At 37.6% G+C, this 17,896-nt stretch overlaps 1 protein-coding gene across 7 annotated transcripts in view; it reads right to left on the minus strand.

The window, feature by feature from the left end:
* The window catches only part of IFT88 (intraflagellar transport 88), a 135,646-nt gene that overhangs the window by 7,159 nt on the left and 110,591 nt on the right, over positions 1 to 17,896 (minus strand). The window contains exons 25-26 of one of the 7 annotated variants that reach the window (XR_012016338.1): positions 11,787 to 11,871; positions 10,868 to 11,007 (exon numbers count right to left, since the gene is read on the minus strand). The exons of 4 other annotated variants lie outside the window; for them this stretch is intronic. Coding sequence is in view for 1 of the 3 variants with exons in the window: in XM_072795818.1 (XP_072651919.1) it covers positions 11,828 to 11,871 (44 nt within the window). In the remaining 2 variants the exon portion in view is untranslated. The remainder of the gene's footprint in view (positions 1 to 10,867; positions 11,008 to 11,786; positions 11,872 to 17,896) is intronic. 2 more of the 7 variants (XR_012016337.1, XM_072795818.1) reach the window with 2 other exon arrangements.

The following is a 17,896-nucleotide window of genomic DNA, read 5'->3' on the forward strand; positions in this document are numbered from 1 at the left end:
AAAGAAATAAACACAATATAGCAGAGAAAAATAATAAAAAAAAATAAAACTAGGAGTTAGTTTTTTTTTAAAAGTTCAAGAAAACAAACCCTTAGCTAGACTGAGAAAAAGAGAAAAGACAAAATAACAAATGAAGATGTGAAGACAAATAAATCAGAAATGAGAGGAGACATTACAACTGATGCCACAGAAATAAAAAGGATCATAGAAGACTACTGTGAACAATTTTATGTGAAAAAATTGGGTAACACAGAATAAATAATTAAGTTTCTAGAAACATACAATGTACTAAGACTGACTAATGAAGAAATAAAAAATATGAACGACCTAGAAGTAACAAGTGGATTTAATCAGTAATCAAATACCTCCCAACAAAGAAAACCCTTGGACCAGATGGCTTTACTGGAGAATTCTATCAAATATTTAAAGAAGAAATAATACCAATACTTCTCAAACTTCCAAATAAAACTGAAAAGGAGGGAACACCTCCAAACTCATTCTATGAGGAAAGCATAGAACATCTATACCCAAATCACACAAAGATACTATACGAAAACTATAGATCAATATCCCTGATGACTACTGATACAAAAATCTTCAATAAAATGCAAATTTATGGGGCAGCCCGGGTGGCTTAGCGGTTTAGCGCTGCCTTTGGCCCAGGGCGTGATCCTGGAGACCCCGGATTAAGTCCCATGTCGGGCTCCCTGCATGGAGCCTGCTTCTCCCTCTGCCTGTGTCTCTGCCTCTCTCTCCCTCTCTGTCTCTCATGAATAATAATAATAAAAAAACCTTTAAAAATGCAAATTTAACTTGACAACATATTAAAAGAACTATGGTTCTTCATCATGTGGACCAAATGGAATTTATTCTTGGAATGCAAGGGTGGTCCAATGTATGAAAACCAATCTGTATAACATATCACATTAATAGAATGAAGTAGCAAAATCCATGTGTACAATGGAGAAAGGACAGTTCCTTGAACAGTGTTGGTAAAAGTGTATATCTATATCCATATAATGAGGTTGGATCCTTATCTCACAATATGCAAACATTAATTCAAAATGAATTAAAGATGTAAATGTAAGACCTGAAATTATAAAACTCCTAGAAGAAAACACAGGGTTTGGAAAGCTTCATGACACTGGATTTGGCATGATTTCTTGGATGTGACACCAAAAGCACAGGCAACAAAAGAAAGAAAAGACAAATGGGATTACATTAAACTTTAAAAACTGTGCAGCAAAGCAAACAATCCATCAGGGTGGAAGACAACCTGAGGAATGAGAAAAAATATTTGCAAGCCAAATATTTGATGAGGTTAATATTTATACTTATTAAAAAATCCTACAACTCAACAACCATAACATAAACAACCCAATTAAAAAGTTAGGCAAAGAACTTGCATAGACATTTCTCTAAAGAAGATTTTTATATGGCCAACAAGTATATGAAAGGATGCTCAACATTACTAATCATCAGGGAAATGAAAATGAAAAGCACAATGAAACATGACCTCACACCCATTAGGTAGCCAATACCAAGTAACAGAAAATAACAAGTGTCGCCAAGTACAGTATCTCTACACTTCTGGCAGAAACGTAAATGGTGTAGTGCTATGTAAAACAGTAAGGTTTCTCAAAATATTAAAAATAGAATTGCCATATGACCCAGCAATTCTGCTTCTGGGTATATATTCAAAAGGATCTTGTAGAGAGATCTGCACACCTCCTGTTCATTATTATTTGTAATAGCCGAGAGATAGCAGCAATCTAAATGTCCATTAATAGATGAATGAATAAAGAAAATACTGTGTATACATACAAGGGAATATTGCTCACCCTTAAAAAGGAAGAAAATCTGGTCATATGCTACATCATGGATGACCCTCGAGGACATTATACTAAGTGTAATAGAAGCTAGGGGGTAGGAGAGGATTGTTGTTAAATGGGTACAGTTTTAGTTTTGCAAGAAACAGAATAGACAGTGGTTGCCAGTGGTGGGGAGAATAGAGGGGGAAAAGGGCAGTAGTTGTTCACTGCGTATAGAGTTTCAGGTTTGCAAGATGAGAAAGTTCTAGAGACCTGCTGCACACCAATGCAGCACTAACACTGTACACTTAATGTTAATTAAGATAGTACTTTTTTTGGTTTTGACCATGATTTTTTTAAAAAGGCAAAAGTTTGCACATCTTTACATTTGGCAATTCTACTCCTAAAATTTACTAAGGATATGATGGCAAATAAAGGAAGCATGCTACAACATTTAGCAGCATTATTATCTGGGTACGAAATTTTGAGTAACCTTAGTTTTTTCCTTTGTTTTTGTCTGAAAGTCTACATTTTCTGTAATAGTATTCATTTTTGGTAGTATTTTAGGAAACTATTATCTTTCTGAAGTTAAGAGAGTTCATTGGAGAGAGCAATGTGATGCTTTAAGGCTCTAGCAAAGGAACAGATTCGACTCACGTTTCTCTCATGTAAATCTTTTCTTTACACTGTGTATCACAAGGGAGACCAACCCTGTCCCTGCCCCAGTTATATGTAGTTATAATCAACATACAAAAGATGGCACATACTTAATGTGTAGATAGAGGAGTCTCATAAAGCCATCAATATAATGAGGATGAAGTACAAATCTATCACCCTCCAAAGTTTCCCTTTGCCCCTTTGAAATTCCTCATTCCCACTTCCCGCCCCATTCATCCATCCCAATCTTCAGGTAACTACTGATCTGTTTTCCATCACTACGTATGTGTGTGCTCTTTTTAAAAAAACCTGGCTTCTTTGATTCAGCAGAGATTCAGCTATGTTGTTTCAGGTGTTTTTCCATTTAATTGTGTAGTAGTTGTGTAGACATGCTACAATTTATTCCTTTGTTGATGACTTTTGTGTTGTTTCCAGTTTGGGGGTATTTGAAATAAAGCTGCTATGAATATTTTTGTCCAAGTCTTTGTGTGGACACATACTTTCATTTCTCTTGAGTAAAATCTTAGAATAGCTAGGTTATATGGTAAATAGATGTCTAACTTTAAAAGAAGCTGTCGGGCAGCCCCGGTGGCACAGCAGTTTAGCGCCGCCGGCAGCCTGGGGCGTGATCCTGGAGACCCGGGATCAAGTCCTGCGTTGGGTTTCCTGCATGGGGCCTGCTTCTCCCTCTGCCTGTGTCTCTGCCTCTCTCTTGCTCTCTCTGAATAAATAAATAAATAAATCTTTAAAAAAATAAAAAAAACTGTCAAACTACTTTCTAAAATGGTTGTGCCATTTTACATTCCCATCAACAGTGAATGAGAGTAACAATTGCTCCACATCCTCACCATCACTTGGTTATGGTCAGTCTTTTCAATTTTAGTCATTCTACTGGGTATCTAATGATGGCTTTAATTTCATTTCCCCAATGACTAAGAAGTGGCCATATTTTCATGTGCTTAATTAATTTTCATCTGTATACCTTCTTTATCAAAAATTTTTGATGACTTAGTTTATTTTAAATAATTAATATGGTGTATTGTTCAGAATGTTGAGGACATGTTTTCCTTTCCTAAATCCCTGTGAATAAAAGTAAATCTATATAAAAACTACAGCAGTACAGAGCGTATGTTTGTGTGCTATGGGGGTAATAACAGGGGAGGCACCAACATGAATAGATTTTGGAGAACTATTCCTCCCACCCCAGCTTTATTGAGATGTAACTGACATATAGCATTATGTAAGTTTATGGGATGCAATGTGATGATCTGATACACATATATACTGCAGTATTATTACTAACATAGCACTAGTTAACACCTCCATCATGTCACATAATTACCATGAGGTGGGGGGTTGGGAACACTTAAGTTCCAAGCATCTTTTTAGTATATAATACAGATTTGTTAGCTATAATCACAATGTTGTACATTGTATTTCCAGAACTAATTTACCTTCTAATTCCACTCCTGATAACCACGTAACCATGATTCTACTCTCTGTTCCTACAAGTTTGGCTTTTTATTCCATATGTGAGCAATATCAAACAGTACTGTCTTTCTGTCAGACTTATCTCACTTTGTATAATGCCCCTAAGGTCCATTCAATCCTATTATTTGTTGTTGCAAATAATAGGATTTCCTTGTTTTAAATTAATTTTTATGATGCTTTTTTAAAAAGGATTTTATTTGAGAGAATGCTCAAGAGAGCATGAACAAGGGGGGAGGGGCAGTGGCAGAGGGAGAAGCAGACTCCCTGCTGAGTAGGGAGCCCTGCTCAGGACTCCATTCCAGGACCCTGGGATCATGAACTGAGCCAACAGCAGATTCTTAACTGACTGAACTACCGAGGTGCCTGCAAATGGCAGGATTTCCTTATTTTATATGGCTGATTAATACTCTTATTGCACATATACACCACATCTTCATCATTTTATCTGTTGACAGAGACTTAGGTTGTTTCCATATCTTGGCTATTGTGAATAATGCTACAATGAACATGGGAGTGCAGATATTGCTTTAATATCCTGTTTTCATTTCCTCTGGATATAAACCCAGAAGTGGGATTGTTGGATCATATGATAGTTCTATTTTCAATATTTTGAAGAGTTTCCAACTGTTTTCCATGGTGGTTGCACCAATTTATATTCTCAAAAGTGTACAAAGTTTCCCTTTATTCCACATTCATACCAATACTTGATATCTCTTGTCATTGAGATGACAGTCATTCTAACAGGTGTGAAGTGATGTCTTATTGTAATTTTGATTTGCATTTCCCTGATCATTAGTGATGCTGAACATCTTTTCATGTGTGTTAACCATCTTTATGCATCCTTTGGAAAAATGTCTATTCAATTCTCTATTTTAAAATCTATTTTTTTTGTTATTGCATTATAGGTGTTCTTTATATATTTTAGATATTAGCCCTTATCATATATATGCTCATTCATAGACCTTCCTTCATGAAGTGCCTGTTCAAATATTTTCATGACGGAGCACCTGGGTGGCTCAGTGGTTGAGCGTCTGCCTCTGGCTCAGGTTGTCATTCCAGGGTCCTGGAATCGAGTCCCACATTGGGCTCCCGGTAGGGAGCTTGCTTCTCCCTCTGCCTATGTCTCTGCCTTTCTCCCTGTGTCTCTCATAAATGAATAAATAAAATCTTAAAAAATATATTTTTTCATGATTAAAAAAAGACAATTGGGTTGTTTTCCTACTTACTATTGAGTTGTAAGAGCTCTTTTTATATTTTAGATACAAGTCCCTTGTCAGATATGTATTTTTCAAGTATTTTCCTATTTTGGCTTGCCTTTTCACTTTTATAGCAGTGTCTTTTGAGAAGTAAAAGTTAATTTTGATGAAGTTCAATTTATCCATTTTAAAAAAATTTATGGATCATAAGCTTTTAATGTCATAGCTAAGAAATCTCTGGCTAGCCCAAAATCATGAAGATTTTCTTCTGTGTTTTCTTCTGCAAGTTTTTTTTTCTTCTGCAAGTTTTATAGTTTTCAATTTTGTGATCTATTGTTTTTCTTCCAATTAATTAACATATAGTGTATTATTAGTTTCAGAGGTAGAGTTCAGTGATTCATCAGTTTTATATAATACCCAGTGCTCATTACAACATGTGCCCTCCTTAATGATCCATCTTGAGTTAATTTTTGTATATGGTGTAAGGTATAGATCAGTTATTATTATTATATTTTGCATGTGGATGTCCAATTATTCCAGCACTGCTTCCCATAAAATTGCTTTTTGCACTTGTTAAAGGTTAATTGACTATGTATGTTTGGGTCTATTTCCAGACACTATATTTTGTTCCACTGCTACTAATGAATGTATCAAAAGAAAAACTTTTGATGTCCACATTTCTAGAGTCACATATAACATCTGTTTTACCTGTTCATTTAAATATTTACCTTTTGCTAGTTTGGAAGTTATACATCCCATTTCACTTAGTTTTATACTTACTAGATATTTTAGGCATTTTAATATGTGCATTTAACATAATCTAAAATTAATCAGTCTCTTTACCCTCCTCCCAAACAAAGCCAGGATCTTTGAATGCTTTATTAAATGACAACTTACATCCCTGCCTTAAATGGTACCGTGGTCTAGGAATTTAACTGTATCTTGATTTTTAAAAATTCTACAACACAGAGTATTGCCGTTATTTTAAATATTGAACATATACTTAGATTTAATAGCCTATTTGCCATCATACTTGCTTTCTTTTCTTTTTGTACTTCTGGCTTTCCCCCCTCAACTTCAAGTACCCCCTTTTCGATTTCTTTTAAAGAGAACCTGCTGGTTAAAAATGCTCTAAAATGGCTTTGTATTATGTTCATTCTTGAAATACAGACTCAATGGCATACAATTTCAAGTTGAAAGTCATTTTCTCTGCAGACATTGAAGATATTCCACTATTTCTGGTTTTCTTTTTAGGCTTTGAGAAATCAGCAAGAGTTTTTCTGCCTTTCATATATTGTAACTTGGCTATAATATATGTATTTTTATCCCATTTGAGAGTTATTTAGCCTCAATAATCTGAGCATCTTTTTTTTTTTCAAAGATTTTATTTATTCATGAGACACACAGAGAGGCAGATACACAGGCAGAGGGAGAAGCAAGTTCTTTGCAGGGAGCCTGATATGGGACTCCATTCCAGGACTCCTGGATGATGACCTGAGCCAAAGGCAGACATTCAACCCCTGAGCCACCCGGGTGCCCCCTGAGGATCTTATTAATTCTAGAAAATCTCAGCCATTATTTATTTCCTTTTCCTTATTCTAGGAATTATATCTAGGCTAGACCTTATTCACCACATCCTTCATGTCCCTCAATCTCTCCTGCTTTCCATCATTATGACCCTCTATCCTTCATTCTTAGTAATTTCCTCAGCTCTATCTTCCAGGTCATGTATTCTCTCTTCATCTGATCTAATTTGCTGTTCAGGGCCAGCAAACTTTTTCTGTAAAGGACCATTTAGAAAATATTTTAGGCTTTGTGTGCCATATGGTTTATGTTGCAACATTAAGGCAGAATGAGTATAGCTGTGCTCCAGGAAAACTTTTATTGACAAAAATAGGTGGTAGCTCAAGCCAGATCTGATCTATAAACTGTAGTTTTCCAACCCCTGGTTTAAACCATAAATTTTCAGGGCTCCTGGGTGGCTTAGTCAGTTAATCATCTGCCTTCAGCTTGAATCATGATCCTGAGGTCCTGAAATCAAGCCCCATGTTAGGTTCCCTACTCAGTGGAAAGCCTACTTCTTCCTCTGCCTTCCCCCCACTTGTGTTCTTGCTCTATCTCAAATAAATAAAAATCTTAAAAAAAAATTCTCAAAAAACAAAACAAAGCAAAAAAACAAAACAAAACAAAAAACAAAAAACAAAAAAACCCCAAAAACAAAATTTCTAATAGAGGAGTTTATAATTTCAATTATATTTTTTAGTTTTGGAAGCTGTATTTGGTTCTTTTCAATCTGTGTAGTAACTTTTATATTCTTTTATCCCTTTGTCATACTTAAAATACACAAGTTTTGCCCACTATCTTGATCTGATTCCTGAGTTTGTATAGTGAGAATCTGGACAATGAGGGAGGGATTGTGCTGATTCTTCAATTTTAGATAGCAAGTGTTTAAGAGCTCAGGTACCAGAGGATAAAAACACATCATCAAACCCCCCACCCCAAACACACACAAAAAAAACAAATTCAATCCATTCAGTTCTAGAGTTCAAATAACAAGAGATATCTCCATTCTCACTTTTATATTTTTACCTGATAATTAGAACATCTGTAGTCTTTGAAAATTGGATTCTACAGCTTCTGTTGTTGCTCATTCATAGTGCTTTTTCCTCATGCGCTCAGACATCTTTAAATTGTATGTTCCTGCTTTTTTAAACTTTATCTGAAGGATGTATTTGAGGTTTATTTACAGTTTATTACTTCAGGATAGATTTAAACTTGTTTCTCCTTAGGTACCTGGGAGCAGCACCAACTCCGTTCCACTTTGTGCCAAATTTTCAGTGTGGGGTTCCTTCAGGTCACACAGGTAATATATATTCTAGCTCCCAAAGTCTGTGATTGAGGGTTTATGGTTAGGAATTTTCCAGGGAGCTTTTCCTGTTTTTTACATTCCAGTAGTGCCAACATGGAAATCCATCCTTTGCAGGGTGGATTTTTTTTCTAGTTGACCTACTGCCAGTATTTCCTATTAGGGGTCCTGGTTTTATAAAGGGATTCTTTGATTTGATCTCTGACTTTTTGGGGCCCCTCACTGCATCCTTTGTTCCTCATGAATGGCCTATAAATCTAGGTTCTAGGCCACCAGGGATTAGCTAGAACCAATGCCAGCTTCTACACAAATTTATTCCTTTGGATTTAAATTTACTACCTTTTTTTTTTTTTTTTTTTAAGGTTCCACATCCAGCAAGGAGCCCAATGTGGGGCTTGAACTCATAACCCTGAGATCAAGACCTGACCGTGAGATCAACAATCAGACACTTGGGCACCTGGGTGGCTCAGTGGTTGAGCATCTGCCTTTGGTTCAGGTCGTGATCCCAGGATCCTGGGATTGAGTCCTGCATCAGGCTCCCCATAGGGAACCTAATTCTCTCTCTGGCTTGTGTCTCTGACTCTCTTAAAAAAAAAAAAAAAAAAAAAGAGTCAGACACTTAAACCAACTGGGCCACACAGGTGCCCCTCTACTCATTTTTAATCTCCAAAGATTTTCCTTTTTTCTTGCCATTTCAGCCATGCATTTAAAAACCTTTTTCATTTTCTTATTTTCTTTCCTCTCCACCAAACCCCCCGTCCAATACTGAATTCACCATTTTTAGGAGTGCTATTCCTGGAGGAGTTTCCCTGAATATTTAGTCCATCTTACTGTCAGAAATAGAAGTAATAATTTTATAGTCAGCAGGAAACACATAATGTTACTAAAAAGATTAAGCCTAACCTCTTTATGTTTCAGATGAGAAACAGGCCTAAGGAAGTAAAGTCACTTGTTCAAGAGTTCACAGTTTAAGTTAGTGCCAAGGCCATCTGTGAAACCGAGGATTCCAATTGCCAACCTAGTCCTTGCCCATTCTACAATTATGCCTTTTTAGCAAAGGACCTATGTAAAGTGTGGCACTTTCCATCCAGTTGTGGAAAGTTTATATGAGTAAGCACAGCCTTATTCACGTACACGTACCTATCCATACGCTATTCCAAGCTTAACAGCACAGAATATGGCTGTCTTAACAATGTATCAAGGCAAAGTAAACTCACGACCTCTTTTCATAGCTCTATGTTTTAGACCCTTCTCCTATCTCCAGAATAGCCTAAGTCCTCTTGTCTTATAAAACAAGCTTGCAATCTTGAGATTTGGGGAAAAAAATCTCATAATACTACTACTGCTAGAGGAGAGACTACATCCTGCCTTGACCAATGTTTTTACAAGGTAACTCATACTAGGAAGGCAAACTGTTTGTAACATTTTAGAAAGTAAAGGCCTTAAAATACGAGTTCCTTTTCTGGTAAGAAAGTGAGTTTTATTACATAGGCTCTATTCATGGCACAAATTAAATAAAGAGGCTCTACATAAATTTTCAGCATTCTCTTCAAATAAAAATGCAATCACTTTCCAAGGGAAGACAATCTCTACTTATTTAGAAAGAATATGGTTAAGAGCATGACAATATTTATAGTTGTAGATAAAATGAAGGCAGAAAAAGTAACTATAAAGAGAAGATGAAAAGCAATATGCTTCATTTTTGTCAATTCTTTTTTTTTTTATGCAGTTCTTTTTTTTTTTTTTTAATTTTTATTTATTTATGATAGTCAAAGAGAGATAGAGAGGCAGAGACACAGGCAGAGGGAGAAGCAGGCTCCATGCACCGGGAGCCCGATGTGGGATTCGATCCCGGGTCTCCAGGATCGCGCCCTGGGCCAAAGGCAGGCGCCAAACTGCTGCGCCACCCAGGGATCCCCATTTTTGTCAATTCTTTAAACAGAATCAGATTACAGCAAAAATTTTACAAAACTGAGTCCATACTACATTTACAGGAATCATGTAAAAATAAGACAAGTATATAGATTTATCTTTCATGCCATCAATGATATTTTAAAACCCTGATGAGTATAGGGGTGCCTGGGTGGCTCAGTTGGTTGGGTATCTGCCTTCAACTCAGGATATGATCCCAGGGTCTTGGGATCGAGCCCTGTGTTGTACTCCCTGCTCAATAGGGAGTCTGCTTCTCCCTTTCCCTCTGCTCATTCTTTCTTACTCTTTTCTTGCTTACTTTCTGTCTCAAATAAGTAAATAATAATAAAATCTTTAAAAATAGTAAAATAAAATTCTGATGAGTATTAATTGCGCTCCTCCTCTCCTCAGTACCTGAAGCTGTTCCATATGGCAGAGGAAAGATAACATGGCCACTACCTTCAAATCCTTTACCGTCTGTGGGTACTTTTATTTTATTTTTTTTTTAATTTTTATTTATTTATGATAGTCATACACACACAGAGAGAGAGAGAGAGAGAGAGAGAGAGAGGCAGAGACACAGGCAGAGGGAGAAGCAGGCTCCATGCACCGGGAGCCCGACGTGGGATTCGATCCCGGGTCTCCAGGATCGCGCCCTGGGCCAAAGGCAGGTGCTAAACCGCTGCGCCACCTAGGGATCCTCTACTTTAAATAATCACTATAAATAATTTCTATGATGCTCTATCTTTAACATATTTTTAAAAATCCAACAAAAGATCTGATTATTTTGCCTTCTTCCTATTTTGTTGATTGCGGTATGCTTTTAACACTTCTGTATAAATTACAGACAAGTAAAAAGGAAACCATGTTGTATAATTACTGTTATTCACTACATTCTAATTGCAAATAAGATTCTTTTTCAAAAGTTCTATCACCTCTGGAAGCTGTCATATTCAATGTTTGAAGGCTTTGGTGTTCTAATGGCAACATAAGTCCCTTAAAGAGTAGGCAAGGAAGCATGATGTCGGATGTCCCCACAGTAGAGAAGCGCAGTGATAACTGTCACAGTGATACACTGTGGAGAACAGAATTAAACTTGGAATTATTTCCAGTTGAACATTTAGCTCATTCTGATGTTTTCTATCACAAATAATGTAATCAATATGTGTATATATAATTCTTTGTCCAAAACTAGGGTGTGGACATTTAAAAGTCTTAATGAATACTACCAAATGTTCCCAACAAGGTATACCACTTAGAGTTCCCACCAGCAGCATTTAATTTATAGAGAATGCCCATCTCATCTCATCCTTGTTATCCTACAGTATTATCCTTTTCAAAATCACTGATTATTTTTTAGGTTAATTTACATTTAATTCTTGGTGATGCTGCATACTTACCACCATACATGAGAGAACAGTTTTTATCCTCTTCTCCACCTTCTTGCATCCTATACATTCCTTAAGTCATTGGAATTCGATTTTTGCCTCCAACAGTGTACTGAGGCCACTTTCCTTAGTTACCAACAGTATCCTAAGTGAAAAATCTAATGGCCTTCTTTAGTTTTCAAGGTCAAATTAACCATTATCTGATAATTCTCTAATATCCTTCCCCCTTCCTTTAGGGCTAGGGGGAACTGTCCCTGATTTCTTATTTTTTAAAAGTGCTATCCAAATGAAATCTTTAAAAATTCTTCCTACTGCCCTGAATATGTTACAAACACACTGCCCTTACTTTTTCAATCTCTTCTTAAATTATTCTCTTTTGGTGAGCTGTAAACTCTAATTTCACTATCCATTAGACATTAAAAAAATATTTTTGGTCTTTCTCCTCCATCTCCAAGATGATACTCACTTGGCACCTATGAAGATGCAATCACTATGGGAGATCTTCTCTCATTCCGAAAGTATAAAGAAATTTTTGTTCATACCTAGAAATACTAAAGAACATCAGACAGTACTTTTGAGACCTGTAGCATGAATCTATTGTCCGAATTACTTCTAGGTACTTTGTAGTCAGGCTTATAAATGATCTATTGTCTTATGAGGAAGCTGATCTTCCTTTGCCTCTGCCCCTTCTGAAAGTTAAGGGCCGTGTACCACAGCCATGGAGCCAAAGTACCCTCCCAACCCCTTCCATCCAAGAAAGGAATGTGGCATCATCAGCTCAGATGATGTAGTCCTCACATAATTTTACAAGGCCCATTGCTTGGACCTAGTTTTACTGTGAAAACTTCAGCTCATTTTTACATTGTTACAGCTGTGAGTCTCAGTTTAACTCCTTATTCTTATTCATCTAATTGTATTTATTACCCAACAAAACAGCCAACAGGGATGTATGAAAATTGGAAAAGTTGACTGTGATAGCTCCTATAACAGGCAACACTCAGTTGAAGAAGGCTGTGGAAGGAATCAGTGAAGATATATGCAAAGTACATAACTGATTTATTACATTTTATTAAAGCTCAATTAGGCTGAGCATGGAGCCCAATGCAAGGCTTCACTCACATGACTATGAGATCAAGGCCTGAGCTGAGATCAAGAGTTGGACACTTAACCAACTGAGCCACCCAGTTATATTTTGCATATCTTAAATGCTTAATTCAGTACCTGGTATATAAAAAACATGGGAGAAGTTGAAAGGGAATTGGTATTTATTAATATACCTGCTATGGTCAGGAACTTGATAAATGCTTATTTACTGATAAACGGAAAGACAAGAAAGGAAAAAACTGATGGAATATATGTTGTGTATGTGTATATGTGTATGTGTGTGTGCACACGTATATATATAAATATATATATTTTAAAAATATATATTATATGTTTTACATATTCTATCATTTAAATACATATATTACATATATCAGTAAAACGTTTAGATTGGATTTCCTTTGCTTCCTGTAATCTGTCTCTGATGGAAATCCCAAAAGAGGAGTTTCATGAATGTTTTGACTAACAGCATTACTGGAATAAATATTCAGCTTTTTCCAAACTGGTAACTTCAAATTATAGCTCATTTGCATATATAATTTCTAGAATTTTTGCTTAAAGAAATCCTTTTATAAACTCTATATTCTGTAGTAAGAGGTACACTTGACATTTATCTTCATGTATAGCTAAATGTGATCCTGTGGTGGTAGGAAACACTGAGAATAACCAACTCCAAGATCATATATGCAGTAGAGGTAAGAACATGGACCCTCACTCTACACAGATGTGGACACCAGAATTTCAGGTACTGCCTCTGTTCTCTTTGGTCAAAGAGGAATCACCCTTATTAGGTGCTTGCCTGTGTCAGGCACTGTGTTAAGAGCTTTCTATGTATTAACATATCTCTCCCTCTCAAAACCCTATTAGGTAGGTCCTATTTTCACTCCCATTTTACCTATAAGAAAACTGTGACAAAGAGATTAAGTAATTTGCCCAAGATCACATAAGATGTGGTGACTTAAAAAAAAAAAAGGGTCACAGATGTTGAATGAATACCAGGATTGAGGAATTAATTACAACGATCTCAAATGTAGGGCAATAAGCTAAGGGCCAGAGGAAGGACCATGTTCTATGAAGACACAAAACCTCAGACACTCTGTTATTATGTGTATGACGTATCTGGAGGTGGCTGGGATGTAAACAGCTAAGTCATATAGCTGAAATCAGCGCTCTGATTAAGTGGGTACACGGAAGGTCCCCACCTGTCGCACTCAAGAATATTCATGGAGAGGTTGGCCTGGAGCAGGAAGTAGGCCAACTACAGTTTGGGGCCCAAACCTGGCCCATCCCCTTTTTTTAAACACCCAGTGAGCTAAGAAAGGTTCAGACATTCTTTTTTTTTTTTTTTTTTTTTTTCCTCCAATTTTAAATACAGTTTAGGTTCAAACTGGGGGAAAAAAACCCAAAAGAATAACAATATTTTGTGACACATGAAATTTACAAGATATTCAAATTTCAGTGTCCACAGATGAAGTTTCAGAGAGCCCAGCTGTATCCATTCACTTACATGTTGTCCATGCCGGTCAACACGACACAGCAAGTACAGGTACAGCCCTGGAGCCTCAACCATATATTACTTGGCTCTTTACATAAAAAGTGTGCTGACCCCTTGGCTTAGAGAAACACTGTACCAGAGAACATATGACACATAAGCAGATGAGACCAGCAAGGAAGACAGACACAGAGACATTTCTTCAGAATCTGTGACATACAGAATACTTTGGTGCTACAGTCAGTGCTATCAACTCTCTCCTAATATTTACTGCTAATAAAGCTCACTTTGTGTTACACACCAGCTTTCAAATGCTTCAATACCAGGGCATTCAGCACAACTACTCTATGACTTTCTGAGGTGAGGAAGGTACTTGCCCTGGGACGAAGTTGACAGGAGTAACAATCTTGCAAAATATGAGTCCTCAGTCCCTCTGGCTTCTCCAGGCTGCTTTTGCCCTACACATACTCAACCCTCTTTCTTCTAGAGGCCAGCTACATTTTGTTGATGTGATTCTTTGAATTTAGGTCTATTTATATATGCTTTTGCTATTTCCCCTCCTCAGAATGTAACCTTTGGCTGGTCCACAGGTGGTGGGCACTGAGCATGAGTGATCACTCTGCCTGGGATACCACTGAAGTCAGCAAAACTGTGAAAAGATATTCTAGTAAAAAAACATACCCTTGGAGTATATAATCTGAAAACAAAACTTCAAATTAAAAAGAAAAAAATGGCTACAATGTATTTTATAAAGCACACATTCCTCAAAAAGTTAACCATAAAGTTAATTTCTGTTCACTGAGTCATATTACCCTACTCACTTTCAATATAAAATTATTTTTAGTGTAAAACTAAGAGATATATTGTCACAGGAAAAGTTCACACCCAGGACAATAAAAACTAAAAAATGCAGTGAACTATTAAGTAGCACCCAGAATAAATAAAAACAATTTTAAAATGAAACCTTAATAATGCAGTACTGAAATCACAAAATGCAACCATCATGCTAAAATGGAAGATGTAAGATGCCTTATAAGAAGGCACTCGTTTCCTGAGGACAGATACACATGAGAAACAGAGGTGTTCTGTGGATTTCCTGGTTTTTTTAATGCAAGCCAGCACATTGGACAGGAATCTGATCACTCCTTTCATCTGGTCTATCCATGGTCTCGAGACCATACATCTGCTAACTATGGAGACCTGGAACTTGTCAAATATAGCTCTCCTTGTGGAAACTGACTTTCACTGTGACTTAACTTTTTTCTGAATTGTTTGATGTTTTGGCACTGAGCAACTGGAACCTTAACTCCAAATTTGGCATTTAAAAGTCATGTATTTCTACCTCAAGGAGTTAGATTCATTTCATTTTAAGTTCATTCTACAAAAACATGGGATCCCTGGGTGGCACAGCGGTTTGGTGCCTGCCTTTGGCCCAGGACGCGATCCTGGAGACCTGGGATCGAATCCCACGTGGGGCTCCCGGTGCATGGAGCCTGCTTCTCCCTCTGCCTGTGTCTCTGCCTCTCTCTCTCTCTCTCTCTGTGTGACTATCATAAAGAAAGAAAGAAAAAAAATATTAAAAAAAAATTCTACAAAAACAAACTAATGTACTGAAGATCCTGGAATGGATAATTCAATATCCTAAACCAAACACTATTGCTTTGCATGCAGTTTGTATATAATAATAATAATAATAATAATAATAATAATAATAATAACTACTACTCAGTGTGTGCCAGGCATTGCACTGAGCCCCCTTCCATGAGTTGTGCATATAATTTTAAGTTAGTCTCAAGCTCACACCACCTCCCAGGGTAATGACACTTGGGAGTGACAGAGCTAGGGCATGAGGCCAGAGGCTGGATAACTGCTGCTACTGTGAATTTGAATTTGGTGGTAATACTTGTAGCAACCTTTCTATACACTGTATCACATTTACTCTTGTAATATCTCGTTTAAGGTCCCATCAGCTGGGACCTTGTCAGAAATACAAATTCCTTGGTGTGGCCCAGACTGGTTCAGAAATGCTGGACTTAGAGGAGTTTGGCAGGCTATTTTTACAAGTGTTCCAGGTGACTCTGCCATATGCTAAAATTGGAGAATCACTGAAGAGGACAGGAGCTGGGGCTTATTAAACAAACTAATAGCAAAAGTAAGGCTGTAGTAGGACTAGCCTGATCCACAAAAAAAAAAAAAAAAAAAAAAGGCCAAATTTCAAGGGCCCTCAAGCATTTCATTTTATATAATCTAATCATTCTGATATTTAAGTTCCCTATGGTCCTCTCATCTGGGCAATACTTTAAAAACCTAGATGCAGGCACTACATTTATTTTAACATCTTAAGGCTGGCCTCTTGGATGCATTTAGAAAATCACCCCTTTCCACTATGTGATCTGTGGATCAAATCCAGAGAGAAGTGCCAAATATTTCCATGTTACTACATAAATGTGCATCTCAAGGTTTCACAGGCAGAGGCAGAAGATGGGTAAGATTGGGGTCTGTCACATGTGGGTTTGTACTGGGAAATCCTGAGGTATAATAGGTAAGTGATTGGCACTGTTGAGTGGGAGGGAGAGTGCTGGTGAGGATGGAGGTGCATTGGCAGTGTGCTGCAGCAAGCTCTGAGAGGGCCCCATGAGGTGGAAGGGAAAAGAAAATGAGACAGGCATCCACAGCACACTTTATTCACACTTCAAAGCCAGGACATCCTGCACTGTGCAAGAGCTGGAGAAAAAAAGTCAGAAAATATGATTCTTGAAAAAGTGTCAGGGTAACCAGCAAGGTCACCAAAAGAGGCATTCCAACTTGGGCTGCAGGAGGGAATGAAGAAGTCTGGGATGCCATGTATCTCAAGGGATCAGGAAGTAAAGAACAAAAAGGCAAATGGTGTGGGGGGGGGGCGAGAAAGAAAGCAAGAACCCTAAAAAGGAAGTATTTAATGCTTTAAACTTGTGCCAAGAGGACCAAACAGCATGAAACCCAGCTTGTAAAAGTGTCTCAGTAACACAGAATTTCGACTCCAAGATTCCCTCCTGTGAGAATAAGGCTTATTTGTACACCAGAATTGTTTGTGTTGGACTTAAAACAGACTGGATGAGAGAAAGGAAAATTTATTAAAAAAGAGAAAGGCAATGGGGGAAGGGCAGGACCAGGAAGCAAATTTGTAACAGAAAGGCCTCTCCTGTGCACTCAGATATCAGATCTGAGGTAGCCTCATATTTCTCTATTGTGAGTCTTTTCTTAAAGATTTTATTTATTCATGAGAGACACAGAGAGAGAGGCAGAGCCATAGGCAGAGGGAAGAGCAGGCTCCCTGCAGGGAGCCCGATGTGGGACTCAATTCTAGGACCCTGGGTTCATGACCTGAGCCAAAGGCAGATGCTCAACTGCTGAGCCACCCTACTATGCTAGCCACCTAGGATGCTGAGGCATCCCTACTATGAGTCTTTTGTTTGCTGCACTAACCCTGACCATGGTGGAGGTCCCAGGTCCAAGTGAGGCATTTTGTTTTGTTCTGAAACATAGTGTGATATAAGGAGTATTAGGGAGAGGTCACCTTGGGAGGCTGAACAGCTCTACACGTTGAAGGACCTAGCACCTCAGTGGCATCTGAGGCATACTTTGATCCTTTTGATGTTCTGAGAGGCGGATGTTAGTCTGCCAGGGATAATTTCTTGGGGTGGGACTGTGGACACTATCCTATGGGCTCTGGCTTAGCACCAAACTATTCAAGGTTCTTAGAGCATGCCGTGGCATTCTGTTAGGAGGTCCTTATGTTTTTGAAGCAAATTTTCAAACATCTCAGACATCTGGGTAACTCAGGCTCAGGCTTAGGGGTTAACACTGGTGACATTTTGCAAGCTTACAAATTACCAGGGAAGGCTCCGAGAATTTAACATAGGCTGTTGGGGGTTGTTTGGGATGCGCTGGTTGGTTACTCTGAACTTAAGAGTTATTTAATTTATTTGAGAGAGAGAGAG

The sequence above is a fragment of the Canis lupus genome, chromosome 24 (assembly GCF_048164855.1).
Source record: "Canis lupus baileyi chromosome 24, mCanLup2.hap1, whole genome shotgun sequence".
In the NCBI taxonomy this organism is placed as follows: domain Eukaryota; kingdom Metazoa; phylum Chordata; class Mammalia; order Carnivora; family Canidae; genus Canis; species Canis lupus.